Raw genomic sequence first — 22697 nt, forward strand, 5'->3', positions numbered from 1 at the left:
CATAGTTTTTTGCTATTGCAATATGGCGTCTGTTCATTACATCATTACCGCTGAATAGTAATATATAATTCGATATGAATATTGAAAAATCAACTAGTTATGAACAAAAATAAACATAAAATAGATTTTAATGAAAAACAAGCGAGTAGCAGTTTTGAAAAATATTGTCCTTCATCCTGTATTTCCGTAATAATTTCCAGGAAACAATATTCAAGGTACGTCATTTATAAACCCACAGCATTTAGAAACGTGTCAGTGTATATTTACCTTCAAAAACTCTAATTATCTAATTACTATACATTATATGCATTTAATTACAAAAAACTTGGGAGTACAATTTCAAAAATTGTGAAAGGAAAAGAAAATTTGCTGGAAGACAAACAAAGTAGCTATTATATAAGTAATAGTGATTGCAAATTATATCTAGCACATGAATTCTTTATATTTTGAAAATGTATTTTGTTAATTTATAAAAATTTGAAAATCACATAAGGTCAAAACTTTTTTTTGCTGTTTTAACCACAGAATTGTACTATTGGAAGTGTGAGAAAGAGAAGCGGTTTACCACTCTCTATCCTTCTCAATTCGCTATTTCAATCAAAATCTATGATTCTCCATTTTCAAAATAAAATATCTCAGTTAAATTAATGCGGTTGATAACCCAATTATGTATATCCTTCTAACAAAATGGTAGACTGTCGTCAATTTCTGACGACTTTTGAGGTTTATACAGGAGCCATAAATAGTTGAGGTTATGAACTTGCTATGAATTTTTTGCTACACGATTTTTTTAAGTTAAAATAATTATTACCATGAATATTTGTATCATGCCATTTCGGTCAGACATTTTTCTGAAAATATATATTCACAATTTTTTTGATCCCTTAAAGCGAATATAAAATCGAATAACTGGAAAGTTATTTCCCTAAATGTGTGAAACATGAATCATAACAATCAACGCCGCCACTGTATTGATTTTTAACATTGAATGTAACTATTGTATATTATCTATGATCATATAGAACTCTTTTAAAAGAAAAATATGTTAATAAATATAAGAAACTTGAACCTTGTATAATTATTATTTGAATTAGTCAATTTTTTGTATAATTTGAAAAATTTCCAACAATTAAGTACCATAATTATCTTTGTTATAAATTTTTTAAAAAAAGTATTTCTGTATCTTAAATGAACTGTCGCGAAAATATGACTTACGTGAAGGAAGATCTTAAAAATTTTTGTCCCAGTACGTTATGATATTTAAACTATTCAATGTTTACATTTAAAGAGAAATTTATAATAAATATATTATTTATATAGTTGCATTATATAAGTGAATAATTATGGTGATTTTTATCAGAAAACATTTTATGCAAATGCCAATGTTCTTTTTAATTCCGATTAAAATGACGTTTTTAAAACGTATTTAATTGAATTGAATGGACTTACGAATGAACTAGACTGAAACAAAATAGCAAATTGATGTTTTAAGTATAAAACAAGACAATTTCTCAGAAAAACAACTTTTTATGTTAATTATCTAAGGTAAAATGTACTTGTAATTTTTTTCAATAATTCAAGGTTGGTTATTGCTAAAATAATTGTATAGATAAATGCTTTGTTTAAAATAATGAGTATTGGTACTTGTATGCACTACTCAGAGCCATGCAGTTGTTTTTTTTTGTGAACTCATCTTAGTGATGAATTGAGTGGAATTTTATAAAATTAAGTAACTTGTTTTAATACAGAAAAAAATTATAAGATTTTATCAATAATTAGGAATTTTTGGAACAGTTAAGGATTTTCAGATTGTTCACAATGTCTGCATACACCTAAACAGTCTTTGGTAAAGATAACTTGGGTATTTCATTGCAAGTGTTGTAGATATTTTAAGCCCGTAAAATTAATCTAATTTCAGCACCTTTATGGATTTCATCAGTTGGAATTTGTTAACTAAGATATTGTGGTTGGATGATTCAACATCCAAGCAAATGTAAATGTATTGCGGGTTCTGGGGTTAAAAGTAATGATGATATTGAACTTTACCCAAAATTAAATATATATTAACTTTAATATATGAAAGTAAAAGTGAATGTTACAAATAATTGGAGCCTGATCTCTTTCGCTGTCATCCATCACAGTTCACTGACAAAGGGAGCTGATTGCCTCGATTGTGAAAGAGACCAGATAACACTGGCAGGTAGCGTCCTGATTCTAGGATACATAAACTGTAAACTGACATGTCGCTAAAAACCTAAAAACCTTTTTAACTAATGCGACAATATATTGAAAAAAAATTAAATAAATTAAAACACAAAATTACAAATAATTTTTATTAAGGCACTATTTAACAAATATTAGGGCAAGTGGGATGATATTTGTGCATATTCTTCTGTTGTGCAACTGAAACAATGTGAAAAACGTCTTAGAAGCAAAATCTACATTTTCCCATAATGTTGAAATATAAATAATCGAGAATTGTTCAACTTAACTACATTTAAAAAATAAAATTTATTTTATAATTATAAACAATTATAGTTAATTCAGTTTGTTGTGTTATTAATCTCTACTTATCTCTGGATCAAAGTTCAATAAAAATTAATTAGTATCACAATATACTTACTATTGACATTATTCAAAATATCAATATTTTTCCATTCATCTGACCCATCACAACAATCACATATTCCATCGTTTACCATTGAGGAATGTAACGATTTTGGAATGCGTTTTTGATTCCTACAGTAGAAGATTCCATTATGACAGGCGTTGGTACCTGGTTCATCAGAGCCATCCAAACAGTCACAATAGTCATCGTTTACTCGCTTAAAATCTATTGTTTCCAAACTATGTATACAAGTAAATTTATCTTCTCTATTTGGTTCATAGAACCTTTAATAAAGAAAGTAGGTTGTATTAAAACCACATTAAGGAATGCATTGAACATAATTTATTTCGATTATTTGAAATACTAACCTCGCCTGCTGTTCATGAATACCTCTTAATAGTTTTAATTTTAAATTATTTCTAATACTATATTCATTCGACAGTTGCCTAAATATTGATAGCTGATATAATATAAAAATAAACGATGCAACCACTAAAGGTACTACAAAAAAAGAAACTTTTCTTCTGGTAAGGGAGACATACCTTCTATAAATCATGACAGACGTTTAAGCATTGTACATTAAACTTAAAATATTTTTTACTTAGTGGTAGTGAGTCATATTAATTTGAAAAAATATATTTAAATGATAATTAATTACTTTTTAATAACAATAACATCAAACCTAACCTGTACGAAAACACAGAATCATATATTCTATTGATTGAAAACTGTAGTCATGTGTCAAACTCTAAATACAGGAATCAACTTCAGAATTTTCGAGTTATATTCAATAAAATTCTTAATCTAGTATAGAAGTTTCAAAATTGTCATTAATTAATTATTTCTGGGGCAGTTATTATCTTAAAGAGAAATTTGTTAATACGAAATACGATGAGATAATCTTTCGAAGCATTCCTATTTTTACGTCTTTGACATATCTTTCACTTTAAGAAGGAATGTCTATTTTTCTTGAATGTTGTGTTACCTAACCTATCAAATTATTTATTTGTTTTGATTATTTTAATAAAAGATATAAAATGTCTTTATTTCCAGCTTATACATCAGCAATTCCGATAGATTCTACCTCGAATACCAATGATAATGAATCTTGGTTAAAGAATTCCAGTTTTCAAATAGATTTACCAAACGTTTCGGAGAATACTACTGAAAAACAAAATAAAGAAAAAGCTGAAAATATCGCGAAATTAACACAAAAGAAACGCAAACACAGTAATTCGAAAAAGAGAGAAATTAACGCAGACTTGATATCCAGTGATGGAGATTTATTTCATACAGATTCAGGCGGTGCTAGAGAATTATTAACTGTGAAAACAATATCTAGACCTTCCGCTCCTATTTACGATTTAAAATATTGGATAGATGATCCTAAATTTAAGAAGCCTAGATCAATGAAAAGTAAATTTAAACGTTATCATCAATACCGAGAATCTAATTCAGATGTTGAAGTTAAAATAACATCTAAGAATTTAAATGATGTTGATTTTACCCCCAGAGATGAACACTTCATTGGGTTCAAACATGAAGAGGAATTAAGTAGTAAAACAGGGTTTTACAATAAGCACCTTGCTGATAATCCTCATGATATAAAGAAATGGTTAGAATATATAAATTTTCAAGATACTATTCATTTGTTTGAGAAGAGTTATAGAAAAGGTAATTTTTAATAATGAATAGCGTTAAAGATCGAAACATTTATAATAATTTCTTATTTATCACTTGATAGATTTTTAATTTAAAGTAAAAATTGAGATAAATAATATATTTAAAAAAAAGGATTAAGAAAATAGCCCTACAGGTCTATCTGATCCTCAGCTTCATGATCTTCTACTACTCTTTCTATTTCTTCTGATTTCAACATTTTTTATTTGATTTTTATTTGAATTTTTTCAAAACCTAATTAAAATTCTAAAAAGTATTAACCTCAATTTTTCCAATTATTTTCGCAATCCCAAAGTAAAATTTTGTTGTTTATGAAATATTCTTATTGATAATAATGTTGCCAAACATCAGGAGGAAGTTATGGATGCCGCGAAATCGTTATTATTTAATAGAAAGAATGTCAATAACTGGTTATGGGTCGATAAACTGTTGGTTACTTTAAAGGGATGAATTAACTCCTTTGAGTTTTAACGTATTTTATAATTAGTTTCTGTTTATGTTTAATAAATGCATTTAAGGGAATATAATTATTTAGAATTTGATTATTCCTGCAGGTAGTGTGGCTAAAGGTCAAAGGGTACTAGCCGAAAGAAAATTATCTATTTTACATAAAGCATTGGCACTTAATCCTACTAGTGAAAGTCTTCAAAGAGAAAGATTAAATATTGCTGTTTCGACATTTCCTGCTGATGAATTACAGGTAATTAGAATAAATTGAAATCAAATGAAAAATTTAATCAATATAAATACAAAATAGACAATTTTTTATGCTGGGGTATCGTATTGTGTCATTAAAAATTTTAATTTATATAACAAGAGGTATAGAAAGTGTAGGATCTAAGAAAATTGTTTTCTTAGTTGAATTAAGTAATAAAAATAAGTGTGCAAAACCAGCAGAAATTAAATGTCTTATATTTGGTGTAATAAAATCATATATCATCTTATTTTCTAGAATTATCTTTGTGATGCAGTTGAAAAGGATAAAAGCAACATAATATTATGGCAGGGTTACATTGAAAGTACTCAATGTTCAATGTCTCATTGCAACGCACCTGTTGTTCTGGACTTATACACAAAATGCCTTTCCGTTCTACATCAGCTCAGACGTGCTAGTTCAGTAGAAAGACATACTTTAGAGGAATGTATTTTGAAAATGTTGTATCAATGTGGATTATTTTTAAAACAAGCCGGACTATTCGAACAATTATGGACGGTATTAAAGATGTATCTACAATTAAATTTATCTCCGAACGATAATAATCAATTCAATTTATCTTCTGGTTGTTCAGAAACTCAGTTGATGGAATTAGAAGATGTTATTTTTACTTCGAATTTACCCTTACACGAGTTATGGTTACGTACTGAAAAATTGAGGGAAGCATGTCATTGGTTACCATATTTGAATGATGAAAAATACGAAGATCCCCAGAGGATGGTGTTTTCTGAAGACGTCGCACTTTTAATACACCCTATAACAATGCCAGAAAACATATTTAAATTAGCTGCTACAGTATTTTCATTATTAAAAATCCCTTTGTTGCCTTGTCGACATACCACAATGGGGGAATTGGGTTTGGATTACGTACCATGGAATTTGGATTCCATCGAACCGCTTTTAGCAATTTTTTTTCCGCTTTATCATGTAGAAACTCCTAGAAATTTATGGAATAATGTAAGATTAGCCGTTGGACCTCAATATCTGAATAAAATCCCTGGTCACGAAGAATATTTGATGTTTGTTATAACAATTATGGAAAGAACTGTTAAATGTCTTACCGGTGATGATAAAATATCTTGTACAATTTGGTTTTTCAAATTCCAAAGGTTATTGGTGATTTTAGATAAATTAAAATTATTTACTATGACTGATACACTGAAGAAATGTTTTAAGAAGAATTTTAAAGATTTTTTAAAGCTAGAAGAAAATAGACAAAACGAAATTTATTATTTAGAATATGCTTTACTAGAACTAGAATTTGGTAACGTTGAAGGTTGTATAAAAATAATAAGAGCCTCATTAAACTTTAATGTAGAATTATGTACAACAAATATAAGTAGTCGACAAAAAAATTGGTGTTGTCTCTATAGACACCTTGTGGAAATATATGTTAGAAGAGGAAAAAAGGATGAGGAAGTTATTAAACTACTTTGTGAAATGAGCCTACAAGAAGATACCACATTTAACGAAGAAACTTTATGTCGAGCTAAAACGCGATTTCAAACGATGACTCAAAATTTGATAAAAGGCGTGCAAACAAAATTGAAATGCCGAGATCACTTCTTACCGGATTTCTTCACAGATTGGCTCATGTGTAATTCATGGTTTATTTATTTCAATGAAAACCCAACACAATGTTTCGTATTTTTAGAAAACGTTTTGCAGACACTCGAAGATAACAGTGAAATTTTATGGCAAAAGGAAATTATAAACGAGTTCTATGTAGCTCTATTATTTCAATATTATTCCACTAATCCTTCAGTTGTTATTTTGAATCGGTTAGATACAGTCCTACACAAAGCTATTGAAATATATCCGAATAATTTATTTTTGTTATCTATTTTGGATAAAAGGGAAATGAAACAAAACACTTTGGGCTTGAGGTGGTGGAAAGTGAAAAAAATGTTGTTAAAACCAGATAGAGCAATATCTTCTTTATTCGGTATTATTATTGTAAATAGGAAGATGGAGAATTTTCAAGAGATATGTGATACCATAACCGGTAAGTTATTGCTCATTATTCACTTCATTGTTGCAAGGGGTTTGAGTATATTATGTCTACATGTTTATCTGTGATTGAGTCTCATCAGTTTAATGCGTCTAATAAATGGGTTAGATTTAAATATTATATATAAACTACTGTATTTTATTACTTAGATGGTGAAAATATGATATAAACTAGAATATTTTTGTTTTATTAGAGTAAAATTACAATTGTGTCTCTATAATTCAATATAATATGTTTTTTATATATATATATATTTTTAAAAATCTTCTTGATTGAGTTCAAAATTTCTGTTTCTACAAATCTATTGTAATTAAAAAAGGGTCAAAATAAATATTTGTGAATAAAATTAAATAATCCACTATATATATATAGCAATGTTTGTTTGTATGTTATGATTTTTCATTTGAAAGAACAATTTTTATGGTATTTTTTTATTGGTAATTATTTGGAATTGGGGCTCCAAGCAAAAAAGAAATTCCCCACCTGCAATCTATTCTGTTAAGTAGAATTTCGATGAAACCCCATCACAACATGTCTCCCACACCTTTATTTATCTGATTCTACCTAATAGAATAAATTGCAGGTGAAGGAAGTTCTTTTGGGGTGGGGAGGGGATTTATGCCTGGAGCCCCAATTCTAAATAATAGGTAATTATATGAAAAAAACTTTTAGGTAACAAGTGTGAGGTGTACACAGGCTTGAAAAATTGTATGATGTCTTTGTTTAAAAAAATTACAACGAATACTAATTCCAGAAAATGTGGTTTGATATGGAGATTGTATTTACAATTTGTTTATGTAAATTTTTCACCGGAAATCTGCAGGAATGTGTATTATTCTGCTGTCGAAGAATGTCCTTGGTTAAAGGTATACAACGTTATTTTTTTTTCATTCCATTTCCAAAACAAATAAATCTGTTAATTAATACAGTATCAAGTGACATAACCACCAATTACTTTTAAATATATACAGCTAGAAACCTATCAAGTGCTTTGATACTAAAATTTAATGAAATTGTTCCCATTGTTCACGACCAAAATATGTAAATACCCATTTTTTCATCTCAACCATCCATTTAATTCATTGTTGATATGACATCTAATGTAGTCACAGTAGGGCTCTGGTCCAAAATATGGAGTAGTTGCAACTTTTTGTATTGCCTTGTAATTACTTCATTTCTATTAACTAGTACTTTTACAGTTAGTTTACATTCCCATGCTAGCTCCAGAACCTCCAAGATCCCTTAACTGCTTGCTTGAAAGCAAGGTTTCTATTCAAAAACTCATATATTAAATGGTATTTGTATTTTGATCCCAATATGTCTAATCCAGCACTTTGCGCTACCTTCTAACCTGACAGTAATTGATTACAACTCATGTATTTGGCCCATTGGTTTGTCTAGTTTCTATCAATATCTCATCACCTTGAGTTTTCTGTTTTTGTACGTTGTTAAATGCCCTTTTTTCTTCACTATAAGGTGGAAGTAGACAGATTTAGCAGTGCCTCTTAGGGTGTAGTGGGCATGGTCTCTGTGGTACCCAAACTATTGTTTGTTCAGTCTTCTACCACTAAATATGTGCAAATATTTATATAAAAATATTTTTTAAGGCTTTATACATGGATGCTGCAATTTACATTCCGGCGGAATTGACACAAATTCAAGACTTGATTATTGAGAAGCAGCTTAGATTGCACGTTACTCCCGAAGAACTGGACGTTTTGAGAGGTTAATAAAAGATGAATGTGTATGATGTATCTTCGGGCTAACCAATGATGGTTGACCATATTCTTCGTATTAGAAACTACTTTTGTTACTCAATAATCAAAATTTTAATTCTCAATCTATAACCAACTACCGTCTTATCGTGTTGGTTGGTTAACATACACAAGTTCAAAAGCTTCATGTGCACAACTTTGGAAAAAATTATACTTTATTATAGAAATGGATATTTATGGTCGTTAGAGTCACATCAATATAAGATAAAAGTAAGTAAAGGAACTTCTGTCTGTCTAAAGGGCACATGGAATCACTTAACCATGACGTAGGTTCCTACTACGAGCGGTTAGTGTATAACTATAAATCTTAACAAATCCATTACATTAGTATAAAGACAAAAATTAAGTGATCTGAGAGGATACGTTAATAGAGGGTAAAATAAGGAACACTTTGTATCTGTAGTGGTGAAATAATTCACACCAGAGATTGTCTCAGTCTGGGTTACATGCAATGTTACCTAATTTTGAATAGGAAATTATCATGTCAGAACATTTTGTTATTTTAATAAATATATGTTATATTCAGATACTCTACTTTTTTATTTTTCAATTCCTTAATAAAACATTGATAATATCAAAAAACTACTGAGGATATCAAAATAAGGAAAAAATCAGGTTTGTATGTTTTATTGTTAACGAATATTATAATATAAAAGTATTCAAATACACATTCCTTATAAATATAAACATTAAAATATATATTCAATATTATAGTAAACAAAATGTAAAAAGTTGCCGGAAAAGTATGAACTGACTCTAAAAATAATTTTTCTCAAATCTTTAAAACAATAAAAATTTAATATACAGGTTATTCTATGGAATACCATGTTTTTCATCACAATACAATCAAATTCAAACGCATTAGAATCACCGGTAGTACTGTTTCCAACGGTGTCATGAGTTTTTTGTCCTTCCTCATAAGTAGTAACAAGAGGGGGAGACAAAACAAAAAAAAGTTGGAGGTATTTGTGAATGATATCAGAGATGTAATACCAAATTGAAGCGCAAAAATACAAAATCGCAACCCGTGGAGAAGAATTTTGAAATCAGTTGAATACCGATGAGAAGAGAAAAATTATCATGTACCTGAAACGCCTGCATATTAAAACCTGAAACTAAATGAATTTTCAGATGTTCTAGAACAAATTCCACATCTGGTATTTCATTATACTCCCTAAAAACTGATAAGACAAAAATAAATCAATTGAAAATATTACATGCATTAATTTGCAGGTGAATACAGTTTTAGTATAATTACAAACTCATCTCCGCCCTGTTTGGATATAATAGAATTCTAAAATGCGGCGAATGCGCCGCCTTTGATGAAATACCCGGAATTCGTTTGATCTTTGTTTTTATAGCAGGCGGTTTGTTTACATTATTTCTTTCGAACAATCTATAGGAAGGTCTATTTTTCTAGAACTTTTGGAAGTTTATTTCAATTTATAATAAGTAGTCGTAGTGAACAGAACGAATTATCAAAGTAAACAAAGAAAAAATAGAAAACTACTCTTAGCTTTAGTATTGAGGAGTAACACCATTGTAAAATAACCTCTTTTTAGCTAAAATGGTATGGTGCTCGAATGATTTTTCGAAAAAAAAATATATTCTCGAGTTATGAGCATTAGACGCTAGGTATCACACTGCGCGGTCGGTAGAATGCGACGTTCCGATATGCTTACCCGCCGTAGATATCCCTTAATAATTATTTTTACCAGTAAATAGTATACACGGCTAACTATGGATGGCACTATTGAGATTAGGGACTGTCTTTGAGTTAGTGTATTGGTGTAGCGTCATTTTGACCGTTGCATCACGCTTGTCGAACCGTTTTCAAATTTTTTTCAACACTACCACTTCAATTATTCTGTCAATTTTAATTCTATTAATAAAAAACTTTGACAGACATCATTTTCTAGGGACCTACTTATTAATAAATCAAAAACTTTTTGTTTTACGACCGATTTTACATAATTTTTTAAATAGAAAAAAAATTATTTTTTCAAACTTCCGCCATTTTGTTAAAATTTGATATTTTTTTAAATCACCACGTACTTATCTTGCTTTTAGTTCAAACATTAAGAAAATACTTGATTTTTATGTTTCAGATCAATAGCTACGACGAAAAGTTGATGGTAGTGCTGAAAATTCCTCTCATGCTTATAACTCTGTATTAGATTTTGCATCTGATATAAAGTTTAAAAACTCAGTATTACCCATTAAACTCCTGAAGAGTGGAAAACATACTAAGACCAGTTTCAATATATTTCTTGCTATTTATTATCTTTCTGATATGTATTTGAGACCTCCGATATACCTGATTTGCAGTTTAATACCTTTTTGTAAATCGAAACAACTGATCGTCAGCTTTTATATATAGAATATAAAACTGTAGGATGAAATAACGCTATTTTGTGACCAATATGAGCATCATAATCCCCACAATTTCAGAAATACCTGAAAATTTTTCGAATTACATTATCGTTATTTTCTCAAACACACTGCTATCGATAGCAACTATTTGTTTTTTTGTAATTTCACCAGATCTAGATGAAATTGTAATTATCTTCTTCGGTGAAGGAGTCACATTATTTTCCGATTTCCTTTTCACAATTTTTTTCTTCCTAGGAACCGGAGATGAAGGAGGAGTTTCAAAATAACTAAGCGAATCTTCACTATTGCATCTTTTCTTCTTTCTTGGAGTTGACTTTATACAAGATTTTGAAAAACTAGCATCATCATTTTTTATTTTCGATTGATTTTTTATTGTCGTTTTTAATTTTTTCTTTGATCCAATTGCTAAAAGTAAAACTAAGAATTGAAAAGAAAAAAAAATCGATTTGAGAAATTGCTTACTATGTACATGACAAACTTCAACATCTGCACCAATTGATTTCAGATATTTTAACCACAACTTTTGTTTAACAGACAGTTTATCATTTTCCCCTTTGACCTCTATAAATTTAGCCTAAAATATAAGGATAGAAACGTTTTAGAAATGAAAAAATGAACTTTGAAAGGTCAAAAATCCAACCTTTTCGTCATGTTTATTCCAAACTAGTAAATCTGGCATTCCGCTTTTGAACTGCCCAAGATCTTTGACTAATCTTTGATAGATACCAGATAACAATTTTCTTCCTATACAACAAACGATGTTGTTCAAACGTTCTTTGTTTGGTATATAGTTAGCTACATTGGTCAATCCAGATTTGTGAGAATATTTTATCCAATTTTCAGTAACAAAATCAAGAGTATGTTGATCCGACCAATTTTCAGCTAAATCTCTTAATCTTTTATCGATCAATTCTTTTCTGTGTACATAAAAATAAGTGGAATACATGTCCAAAGGAAATTGTTGGTAACGCGATAAAAACGTTCCAGGAACGACAATATCAGGATTGTAGATGATGTCCCAAAAAAATAGGGTAAACGTAGCCAAGATAATGGATCCTTCACAGTGTTCTCCACTATGAAACCCGCATCTTTCGTAATATTCTAGAGCTATTTGTTCAACAGATTTGTACTCTTTACTTCCATCACTATTTTGCACTGGATAGTGTCGCTTTCTACCAGGCTTTCTAAAAATACAATAAATTATATTAATTAGTTATTCGATGTTTTTATATGTCTTACCCTCTTATAGCTGGTGCGTCGATTGTAACCTGAGGGAAGTCATCCAAGTCGGCTACGACGGGTAATAATTTCACAATGATATCATGATTCAATTGACTTACACCTTTCGCTTTCTTCAATTGTCTTCCCTTTTCTACTAATTGTTGAATTTGTGTTTCGGTCAAATATTCTTTTTCCAATTCGAGTACTTGGATTATGACATTTGCAGCACCTTCCGGGTTTTTCCAATTAGTTTCATTAAGTATGGATAAATCATAATACCAATCGGCTAATCTATGCGATTTCGGAAAGGTTTCAATTAAATATTTCAGCCATTCATGTACATCTTCGAAATGATGTTTTTTCAAAGCATTACATATTTTAGTTAATAATTTCTTATATACTTCTACAGCTGTAAATCGTTTCAAATGTGGCGCCTCTTGAAATCTATCGTCATCATTGTCACTTAAAAAAATTAAAAAGTTTTTACACCAAAAAAATTCAAATACATATCTGTATATGAAATAATTAGTCCCGTATCAAGACTCAGTATTTAAACAAAAACCAAAAAAAGTATGTGAAGGGACTCAAAATAAAATAATCTCAGAATAGGAAAATGTACAAATGTTAAAGTAGGACAGAAATAAATGGAGAGCTAGAGAACAATACCAACCTGCAGCCAAGTCATACATTGTTACTTTTTAGCATTTAAGGCCCAAAAAGTTCCAAGAGGATGTAAAAGTATTAACAAGAAGAGATAAAAAGGCTAAATCAGGATTGAAATGTTTGAAAAGAGAGCTGGAGGAGGACATCAGAGTGCACCCACTGAACTAGATCTAAATTGGTCCCGTATCATGTATCAGTCTTTGTTGTAAGATCTAAATCATTTGATTGCTTCAGAAGACTCAAGAAAATGTTGGAAGACAACTAGGAGGTATAGCAGAAGACCAAGATTGTTTCAGAAGACTGAGGAAAATGTTGGAAGACAACTAACTATAAGACCAAAACATACAGTTTTGTTTAATAGCATTTAACATCCATTATGTTCCAAGAAGAAGATGTTTAGAGGGTGTAAAAGGGTTTACAAGAGAAATTAGAAGAGATAAAAAGGCTCAATCAGGATTGAAATGTTTGAAAAGAGAGCTGGAGAGGACACCAGAGTTCAACCACTGAACTAGATCTAAATTGTTCCCGTATCATGTATCAGTCTTTGTTGTTGTAAGATCTAAATCATTTGATTGCTTCAGAAGACTCAAGAAAATGTTGAAAGACAATTAGGAGGTATAGCAGATGACCAAGATTGTTTTAGAAGACTAAGGAAAATGTTGGAAGACAACTAGCTATAAGACCAAAACACACAGTTTTGTTTCATAGCATTTAACGTGCAAGAAGTTCCAAGAAGAAGATAGTTCAAAAGAGAAATTAAAAAAACTTTTTCAATTATATTAATAATAATTCACACAAATACTTACTTTGATAGGATGTTCTTCAACATGTTGATAATGTCTTTACCCATATGGTACATCCTCTCCATATCCTTGGATACTGTTAACAATTCAAATTCTTCTCGATTTGCGCATGCTTTGGTATAACTGAAATATATAAAAAAATATTTAGAAATTTATTTGAAAAATTAACCCATTCACTTCCTCATTTTGGAAATCAATCAACTTCTCCTTTTCTTGAACAGGGTTGTCAAACTTGACAGAATTTGAAAATATAAGAAAAAGGGCAGAATATTGGTTTCGTTAATGGATATATAAAAAGATTCTTTAATAAAATTGAGCTTTGCAAGTATTTGATACAAAAAAATGCTTTCCATGAAGAGTATTTTGAAAAAATGGAGGTTTTGGGGGAAGTTTCAAATTTATATCACAAATTGCTAGCAAATTCCAGATTCTCAGTATTTTTGCTGTATTAGCTTGTTGTTCTTGAACAGGGTTGTCAAAGTTGAGAGTTTCGATAATGGACATTTAAGAGGATTGGGTAATAAAATCAAGCTTTTCAAGTGTTCAATAGAAAAAAAAATTATTTCCACAAAGAGTATTTTGAAAAAATGAAGGTTTTTGAAGAATTTTAAAATTTACATCACATAAACTTGTGAAAAAAATTCAGTTTTACTCAATTCTTTATAATTTGAGTGGATAATGTATGTAGAAGAGGCTTTAACCTGGAGTTACATGATAGCAGATTATTTTGTACTAAGGAAAAACTGAATTTGGATTTAAAGTTTCTATGATGCTGTCAGTAGACCAACTTCGAATTCATACTTGAGCTCAATATTAAGATATATCTTCATAATAGTATCAAACTAAATCACCAATAACCCTGATAAGTTGCTAGAATTCATTAAAAGATATTTTAAAAATTAGTTAAGCCCCCCAAAAAAAACTGTAACCGTTAAAAACATAATTGGCAAACTTACTTTTCGAAATCATTCCTTGTGTAAAACACAATGTGATCTTGAATGGTATAATCAGGAAAATCTGATTCCTGTATGATTCTGAAATATTGATTTCTATCTTGGAGCTTCGAATTTGTAAAAGTACCCAATACAAATATATTGTAAAAAGCATTTTTGTAAGTGTCCTTAATCCTCATAACATATTCTCCCAATTTTTTCATTATCTTTTCCAGTACAATTTCTTTCGAGGACTTGCAGAATGGTAACGTCTTTTGTTTGTTACAATGCTGCATCAAATTTGTCATCATATCTTTTTTCGTTTTTCCAAGTATTCCCATCTTCGAACAGATATCTTTAACTTCTGAATGCGGTAATATATTCAACAGAGTAGTAACATCTTCTTTTTTCCAGTCTGTGATTTTTTTTTACAAAAAATTACATAATAAGTACATAATGAAAAAAAATGAAGTTACACATTACACACCAGAGTGAAATTATAACTCATTTAGTTCGTAGGAAAAATATAGTGTACAACAAGTGTGAAACTGGATATTTTTTGATAATATTATATAAAAATTATTACTTACCCGTGTCAATAATGTCGTTTTGTACCATTAATTGAAACAAATCAATAATTTCTTTATCTTTTAAACGACAATTAATTTCTTCACAAAACTTGAATAGATTTCGCCACTTCCATGTTAACATATAAAGTTTATAACAAACATATTGATATTCTTGACGACTTGTTATTATTGTTTTAAAAATTTTTTTTTCTTGTTCACTCAGTATAAAAGATAAATGAGTCGAGTTCAATACTTCAGATATCAATCCATTCATAACTTTTAGAAAATCAGGATTCATTTTTTTCTCTTCTTTCTTAGGAGATAGAGAAGATGAGGTCTTAAGAGATTGAGAACTTGGACTCTTAGGAGATTGAGGACCTGGGCTCTTAGCAGATGTTAATGGGATTTCATTTGTTTTACTGTAACCTATAATAAATAATTGTATATATTACTTTCATCACGAAGAAAAATCTAATACAAATTCATATACAGTGTGCTCAAAAAGTAATGTAACTTTATTCTAGATTGCCTAATAAATACTAAAGTATGATCAAAAATTAAATGTATAAAGTGCCAACATGTTAGTTCTTAAAAAACTTTCTGAAATGATCATCAAGGAACTAAACGTCAATATACTGATCATAAAAAAAAACAAGAACGCAATTTATTGGCTAGAAGCCTTTATTTGGTGAAGGAAAATGCTACTGACAAAAAAGTCATCCACTTAGTTCCGGAAAGCTCTGCTATTGCAGGTACAAAGATCTAACCTCCTTACAACCATCACCGATTAGAGCTTTGGATTTGAAAGATGGGTTATGTTGAAAACAACTTTGGTAGGAGGCTTAATAAACCTGAAGGTTGCAGGGTAATGTAACATCCAATCTACATCTTAATCAGTCCATACTAACTATAAGGCAGTTTTTTTTCTTATTATTTTTAGGCTGTAGAAATTACCTGACTTTAGACCTTTGTCACTTGCAGTAGTCCTTCGAATCGATATATTTGCTTTATTTTTTGGATCCTTTTGTTGTATATTGCTGGAAACTGCTTTTTTTGTATTAGCCATCATAGAATCATTTGAAGGTAAAGATATATTCTGAATAATGTTAATATTTTTCTCAATACTAGTATTGTTTACATTGGAAGTATTTGCAATAGTTGATTGGTTTTCTTTTTTATGGAAAGTTTGATTTGGATCTTGCCCGGACTTATCTGTAACAAGTGTATCTCTATTATCTGTAAACGTCATTCAAGAGTGAAAAAACGCCTAAATTATATCATTAATTCAATTTTAAACATATGAATTTGTGAATGCTTTTAATAAGCGATGAAGAAACTCATAAGCAAAATAGAAATTAGTCCTCAAAATAAGGATATTATAATCATCAAACAAATTTATCTATCAAACAAAAAAGATCTTAAACATCAATATGTGAAATACTTATCCTTACCATATGTGGAAGGAGTTTTTTGGCAGTTATCCAATTGTTTTAGCAAATATAAAGTTATAATAATTAATAAACGGTGTAAAATATTATTTCACCCTATTTTCCAATCTAAGCATGACTTTTACCAAACTCTGATATCCCCAAAAATAACAATTACTTTCATTTGAGTACCATCCCATATTGGTATCTTTTCATTTCTCTGTTTTTTGCCTCATTTTGTCAGTCTCTCACTCCTACTGCTCCCAAATTTCTTCTAACTACCTCCAGCTGGTTTTTCCTTGGTCTTCCTCTTCTTTTTGCTCACATAGCATTCATTCTACCCAACTATATTCTGTCATTCTCCCCATATGTCCCAATCATCTCGCTCTTTATGCCTTTATTAAATAGATTATACTTGGGTGCTTACACAATTCCCACGGTTCTCTATTTGTTCTTGTTCTGATACCATTCCTGCTGCTTTACTGCCTTCTATTATACCAGTTTTCTCATTGTCTTTTATTACCTTGTATGTTGTTTTTTCTTGTTGGTTACCAGGTCATATTCTCTTGCCTTCTCTTCCAGTAGCTTAAATAAAGTTGCAAGGTCTTTTCTGAATCTTGCCATGAGTACTATGTCGTCCGCATATGCTAGATATTGATATATAAATTCAAAAGTTTCTATAAATAATTACTGCCTTGGTAAACTTTGGAAAATTAAAGTTAGGATATCTTGTACGATTGAAGTCAATATATATATATATGGGCATGAAATAATCAGAGATAAGATGTTTCCACAACTTTTTGAATTTCTATTTTAAAAAAGTAACCTATATTTATATATTATTTCTATAAAATCAAAAGAGATAATTCGTGAGCAGTGTTTTTTTATATTAAAGAAGTTAATAAATATCAATTATTAAATTATTAATAAGTTCCTTACCTTCAAATTCCTCATCATCGGATGACCAAATGTTGAAAGCAAGTTGTGGTTCCCCTATGTCGGCCCCATTATTATTCTCCTTGTTTCTATCATTCGAAGAAATTGGAGTGATGGTTTTTGTTTTTTTTCGCCATTTGTTATCATTCATTCGTTTCAAATTTTCAATAGCTGAAGATATATTCATTTGAATTAAACCATCAGTAGGAGCTTTGAATTTAGTATGGTTTTTAGGCATTGAATTTTTATACTATACTTATAACTTGTTCACAATATAATGTTATCTGCAGAACTGAGTCATTTTCCAGTATCTTGCATTTGATAACAAATTGCAAAGATTAAAACTATTTGTATAATGCATTTGTCGCATAAATTAGTGATCAATTTGATTAAATACCACTCCTCAAAACGTACTAAATGAATAAAATAAAAAATAATTAAATTTTTGCGAGTGTTGCGCGTTAAAAAATATTTATTTTTATTCCATTGTATCACTTCAGGTTATGTTTGTGGCAATGAAAATAAAAACACGTTTTAGTTTATGCCAATAAGTAAGATGGCGCTATTTTGTATATTTTCGATAATAATGTTTGACAAGAGATTTATCATATATATGACTGTTCATTTTTTATTATCATTCATATATATATATATATATATATATATATATAAACATTTTTTTATAAAGGATTATCTATTGGTAAACAATTTGATATAGGCCACTAAGAATAAACTAAATAGCCGCGCAATCAAGTTTCAAGGGAAAAGAGCCTGAAACACGTGATAATTATTTTCAGAATTTTAGAGGTCCAACATTTGATGGCGTATTTATAAATATAAAATTAAAAAAGCAACTTTTATATACGTTAATCGAATTCTTCAACAAATTCTGGTCATTTTGATTTCTCAACTTTCAGTCTATTTTTTCAAATAAGAGGTGAGAGCCTTGTCATGAAAAAATTCATATAAAAAGGCCGAAGATTTGCTGTTACAAAATTAAAAATATTGACATGCATATGAGCATTCATAGTTGCCGTTGGGTACTCTTAACATAAATAAAACTTTACTAAACTTTTACCGTCGACTGTTAAGCAGAGCATACACGGTCAATAATACTGACAGTATCGAAAAATATTGTCAGTAATACTGATCGTGTAATCCGAGGTATTGAAGTACTGAAGAGGGTACTGAAGATTGATGCTTCAATCCATTCATTCCTCAGTTCTGGTCGCCGAGTAGTGGGGATACTGACAGTAATAATGACCGTGTGGCCGGGTTTGCTTCATTCTTCAGTAATGAGGCGGGTTTAGGGTGTGAAAACACGTGCCATCTAATTGATGAAATCTTGGAGTTCGACGTTGGTTTGCTTTTTGTAGAGTTGCCGTTTATTTTCTCTGAAAACGTGAAGCCTGCTTATTTTCTTACGAATTTAAGTTAAATTACGTTATTTAAATTAAGTTAAATTAAGTTTAATTACGATAAATTTATCTTCCTCAGTTATTAAATTGTGCAAAAACTCGTGCATCCAAAGTAAGTACAAGATTATTTTTAAAATACTGTGAATTTAACCCTCTGGGTACCACGGTCCTCATGAAAGTCAAGTACCACAGGGGTCCTTTTTGGACCCCAAATATTTTTTTCCATTTTAAATCTTGGGTTATTGAATAGGAAGTTGAAACTTGGTACTTTCACATGTTTTTGAATGCTAATAATGAATTTTACCTTCAAGTTTACTCATCTTTTAACTTATGCCCAAAAATAAATAAAAGGTGCAACTTGTTTTTTCTTGTATTTTCTGAAGAAACAATATTTTAAAACGGAGTTTACAAAGGTCATACAGCAGAGAAAGTTAAATTCTCGTAAAAGTGTTGGGTCCCAAAAGGACCCCATGGTACTCGGAGGGTTAATAACGAAAATATTAATCATAACTTCATTTACATTTTGTTAAATAATTTGCAGATGGAGGATAATATGGACGAAGATCTTAAATTATTTATTCATACTTTTGAATCCATGCCCGAATTGTGGAGCTCCACAGATCCAAATTACATGAAAAAAAATAAAAGGATGGAAGCCTTAAATAAATTATTGCCTTTGTACAAAAAAATAAAACCTAACGCGGAAATTTCCGATGTCAGGAAAAAAATAAATACATTAAGATCAAATTTTCGAAAAGAACTTAAGAAAATTGAATCTTCGAAAAGGTGAGAATATATACCAACATTTTGATTTTCTTAGTAAAATTTTATTTAGGCATTAGGTATAGTTGTTTTTATAATAATTATATAAAAAAGAAAATATGAAATGAATTTATTATGTTATTAAAGGTCTGGATGTGGTACCGAAGACATTTACACTCCGTCGTCATGGGTATTTTATGCTCTTCAATTTCTTGATAAAATCGAGCAGCCATTCGAAACCCACTCGTCGATTGATGTGGAAAACGAGGAAGAGGAACAGGTATGATTTTGATTGTTTGGTTTTTACCATAAATTTCAGTATTAAATTTTTTGAAATAAAAAATTAACATTTGCAAAAGTATTATGACAAATTATTATGTAAGATTAAAATATGTACAATATTTATCCCTTGTGGATTTTGCGTCGCTTGCATTCCTACTATGTTCTTCACGAAGACTAGCCCCTACATCTATGCTTTCAATTTCGTTTTGTGCACTAAAGTTTAGAGATTCCTTTTTTAAGTAATTATGCAGATAGCAGCATGCTAGTGTAATTTTTGTTGCTTTGTCAGGACCAAGATTTATTGGCTTTTGAAACACACCAAATCTTGATGCGAGAATGCCAAAGGCATTTTCGACTACACATCGAGCTGTGGACAGTCGTTTATTGAAAGTATCTTGCTCCTTTGTACATTTTTTTTGAGGGTATGGTTTCATAAGGTTGCAATGCAAAGCAAAGGCCTCATCTGCCACAAAAACGTAAGGAAAATAATCCTCTGAACCTGGTAACTTTGTGGGAGGTGGAATATGCAATTGCTTTTTTAGAAACAAATCCCAAAATTTTGTATAAAAGAGGACCCCACCGTCGGAGATCCTACCATTAGCTCCTACATCCACCATTATAAATTCCTTATTTGCATTGACCAATGCCATTAAAACAATGCTAAAGTGTCCTTTATAATTATAATACAGAGAGGAGGTATTAGCCGGTTTTTTTATGGCGATATGCTTTCCATCAAGAGCTCCGAGACAAGTAGGAAAGTGGCAGTTCTTGCTGAATTCTGCTGCAGTTAATAACCATTCCTCTTCTGTTAAGGGAAGCTGTAAAAAAAAAAATATTTTTTAAATAATAATAAGATTGTTATTATTAGTAGTAATAAAAATTTGCTGTAATTAGTTACAAAGAATGTCAATCATTTTTAAAGCATGAAATATGAACATCGAGGAATTTTTTAACTCTTGTTTTATTTTTTAGGCTCAAGAAACTACAAACATAATTCCAGAGGACGATGTTATCACTCAGCCTTCGACTTCAATAAATTACAACAGAAAATCCAAAAAACAAAAAAAATGTAATAAACAATCAGATTTGCTGAATTTAGCGTGTGAGTACCTGACCAAGGAAAAAGAAGGAGATTACAATCTTAACTTAGCGAAAGTTTGGGCTACAAAATTGCAAAATTTGGATGCGTCCCAAAAAATACTTGCCGAAAAGGCCATAAACGACATTTTATTTGAGGCTACAATGGGGAATCTGCATCACAACTCCGTTAAAATCAACGAGCCGCAATCTTCCTGCCTCCATTCATCAAATCCTTCCCAAATACTGAACGGAACCCTTCCTAGTCCAGTCCATGTCCCTTCTACCACCACCACTTCCCCCCAAAAAATTATGATTTTAAACAATAATAACAATTATGATCCAATCGATGATAACGGCATTTCATCAAAAAATAACTTGAAGGACTACTATCATACATTTTCTGAATAAAATAAAATTTTGTAAAGTGTATAAATGCCTATACATACTAATAAAATATTTTACTAATTGAATTTTTTTGTTCAACTTACCTTGATATAATCTCGAAGCACATAGATGAGAGTTTCACATGTTTCAATTATCATTGAACTAATTGCTGCTGGGGAAATCAATGCTGAGAACTTGAGGTCAGCAAAATTTCTTCCTGTCGCCAGGTATCGCAAAGTAACAGCGAGTCGCTCTTTTGGACTGATACTTTGTCTCATATTAGTGTCTTGCTTTTTAATATGAGGTGAAACCATGTCCAATAAAGTTAAAAACGTTGTTTCACTCATTCGAAAATAATTTTTGAAATCTGCAGGATTTTTAACTACTATTTCATTCAATAGGTTTAAATGGGTGTACCTGTCTCTTTCCAACAGCCAATCCTTAACCCATATTCTTCTTTTTTTTCTTTTTTTTACAACAGCAGAAGCTATAACTATTGCCAAACAGGCTCTATCCATGTTAAGTTATCTACTAAAGGATGGAAAGCGGGAACTGACGAATAATATTGACAGTAATAATGACCGTGTGAATTAAACGAACATCAGTAATACTTTCAGTAATAATGATCGTGTAATCACAGAAAATACTGAAGAAGGGCACCTTCAGTACTTTTATCAATACCTACTGTCAGTTTTATTGACCGTGTATGCTCTGCTTTAGTAGCAACTTTCGTAGTCACAAAAAAGAGCCAATCACATTCGTTTATTCGTTTGCGTTTGTCACGTGATTTTGTCTATTGCTCCCAATAAAAAACTAATGATGAATATATCGTCCATAAATATCTAATTATAAATAAAATCACAAAAATATTACGAAAATAAAAAGCAGTACACACGTTGAAAAAAAAAAAATAAAAGTTTTAGGTTAACGACAGCAAAGTAAAGTTTATATAAACTTGTTGTTTGAAAGAGCGTTTGTCCAGAACTACAAAATATAAATTCTAAACAATTTAATTAGCAACGTGACTGCTAGAGGGC

General features: G+C 30.1%; 5 protein-coding genes across 5 annotated transcripts; 2 read left to right on the forward strand and 3 right to left on the reverse strand.

Annotated features, from left to right (window-relative positions):
* Positions 1-1577: 1577 nt before the first annotated feature.
* On the forward strand, positions 1578-9318 carry LOC130892660 (nuclear exosome regulator NRDE2). The gene is made up of 6 exons (XM_057798178.1): positions 1578-2200; positions 3662-4282; positions 4843-4988; positions 5241-7008; positions 7687-7880; positions 8622-9318. Exons 1-6 carry the CDS (start codon positions 2077-2079, stop codon positions 8742-8744), a joined length of 2976 nt encoding a protein of 991 aa, XP_057654161.1. The 5' UTR covers positions 1578-2076; the 3' UTR covers positions 8745-9318.
* On the reverse strand, positions 2036-3301 carry LOC130892666 (uncharacterized). The gene is made up of 4 exons (XM_057798185.1): positions 2977-3301; positions 2624-2892; positions 2329-2403; positions 2036-2134 (listed from the first exon to the last, which is right to left on the reverse strand). The coding sequence occupies exons 1-3, from the start codon at positions 3162-3164 to the stop codon at positions 2348-2350; spliced, it is 513 nt and encodes a 170-aa protein (XP_057654168.1). The 5' UTR covers positions 3165-3301; the 3' UTR covers positions 2036-2134; positions 2329-2347.
* An 82-nt stretch (positions 9319-9400) lies between the features above and the next one.
* Positions 9401-18275, reverse strand: LOC130892667 (fanconi-associated nuclease 1-like). Its single transcript, XM_057798186.1, has 9 exons — positions 17738-18275; positions 16326-16583; positions 15393-15797; positions 14827-15217; positions 13874-13993; positions 12423-12866; positions 11824-12367; positions 11646-11757; positions 9401-11588 (listed from the first exon to the last, which is right to left on the reverse strand). Exons 1-9 carry the CDS (start codon positions 17970-17972, stop codon positions 11263-11265), a joined length of 2835 nt encoding a protein of 944 aa, XP_057654169.1. The 5' UTR covers positions 17973-18275; the 3' UTR covers positions 9401-11262.
* Positions 18276-19278: 1003 nt separating this feature from the next.
* On the forward strand, positions 19279-20403 carry LOC130892669 (uncharacterized). The gene is made up of 2 exons (XM_057798187.1): positions 19279-19938; positions 20062-20403. Exons 1-2 carry the CDS (start codon positions 19694-19696, stop codon positions 20198-20200), a joined length of 384 nt encoding a protein of 127 aa, XP_057654170.1. The 5' UTR covers positions 19279-19693; the 3' UTR covers positions 20201-20403.
* On the reverse strand, positions 20384-22367 carry LOC130892260 (uncharacterized). Its single transcript, XM_057797539.1, has 3 exons — positions 21765-22367; positions 20516-21014; positions 20384-20409 (listed from the first exon to the last, which is right to left on the reverse strand). The coding sequence occupies exons 1-3, from the start codon at positions 22176-22178 to the stop codon at positions 20384-20386; spliced, it is 939 nt and encodes a 312-aa protein (XP_057653522.1). The 5' UTR covers positions 22179-22367.
* Between the last annotated feature and the right edge of the window lie 330 nt (positions 22368-22697).

This window comes from Diorhabda carinulata, chromosome 4, assembly GCF_026250575.1.
Source record: "Diorhabda carinulata isolate Delta chromosome 4, icDioCari1.1, whole genome shotgun sequence".
NCBI classification, from domain to species: Eukaryota; Metazoa; Arthropoda; class Insecta; order Coleoptera; family Chrysomelidae; genus Diorhabda; species Diorhabda carinulata.

Coding starts and splice junctions, on each gene's coding strand:
- LOC130892660 (XM_057798178.1), top strand. CDS start 2,077: ATGAAAGTAAAAGTGAATGTTACAAATAATTGGAGCCTGATCTCTTTC. Junction 4,283..4,842: donor TGAGAAGAGTTATAGAAAAG/GTAATTTTTAAT, acceptor TTATTCCTGCAG/GTAGTGTGGCTAAAGGTCAA. Junction 7,009..7,686: donor GATATGTGATACCATAACCG/GTAAGTTATTGC, acceptor AAAAACTTTTAG/GTAACAAGTGTGAGGTGTAC.
- LOC130892666 (XM_057798185.1), bottom strand. CDS start 3,164: ATGATTTATAGAAGGTATGTCTCCCTTACCAGAAGAAAAGTTTCTTTT. Junction 2,893..2,976: donor ATTCATGAACAGCAGGCGAG/GTTAGTATTTCA, acceptor TCTTTATTAAAG/GTTCTATGAACCAAATAGAG. Junction 2,404..2,623: donor TATTTTGAATAATGTCAATA/GTAAGTATATTG, acceptor ACATTGTTTCAG/TTGCACAACAGAAGAATATG.
- LOC130892667 (XM_057798186.1), bottom strand. CDS start 17,972: ATGCCTAAAAACCATACTAAATTCAAAGCTCCTACTGATGGTTTAATT. Junction 13,994..14,826: donor ACAAGGAATGATTTCGAAAA/GTAAGTTTGCCA, acceptor TATATATTTCAG/TTATACCAAAGCATGCGCAA. Junction 11,589..11,645: donor TGAAGTTTGTCATGTACATA/GTAAGCAATTTC, acceptor TTTTACTTTTAG/CAATTGGATCAAAGAAAAAA.
- LOC130892669 (XM_057798187.1), top strand. CDS start 19,694: ATGGAGGATAATATGGACGAAGATCTTAAATTATTTATTCATACTTTT. Junction 19,939..20,061: donor AAAATTGAATCTTCGAAAAG/GTGAGAATATAT, acceptor ATGTTATTAAAG/GTCTGGATGTGGTACCGAAG.
- LOC130892260 (XM_057797539.1), bottom strand. CDS start 22,178: ATGGATAGAGCCTGTTTGGCAATAGTTATAGCTTCTGCTGTTGTAAAA. Junction 21,015..21,764: donor TGCTTCGAGATTATATCAAG/GTAAGTTGAACA, acceptor TTTTTTTTACAG/CTTCCCTTAACAGAAGAGGA. Junction 20,410..20,515: donor CATTCTCGCATCAAGATTTG/GTGTGTTTCAAA, acceptor TCTAAACTTTAG/TGCACAAAACGAAATTGAAA.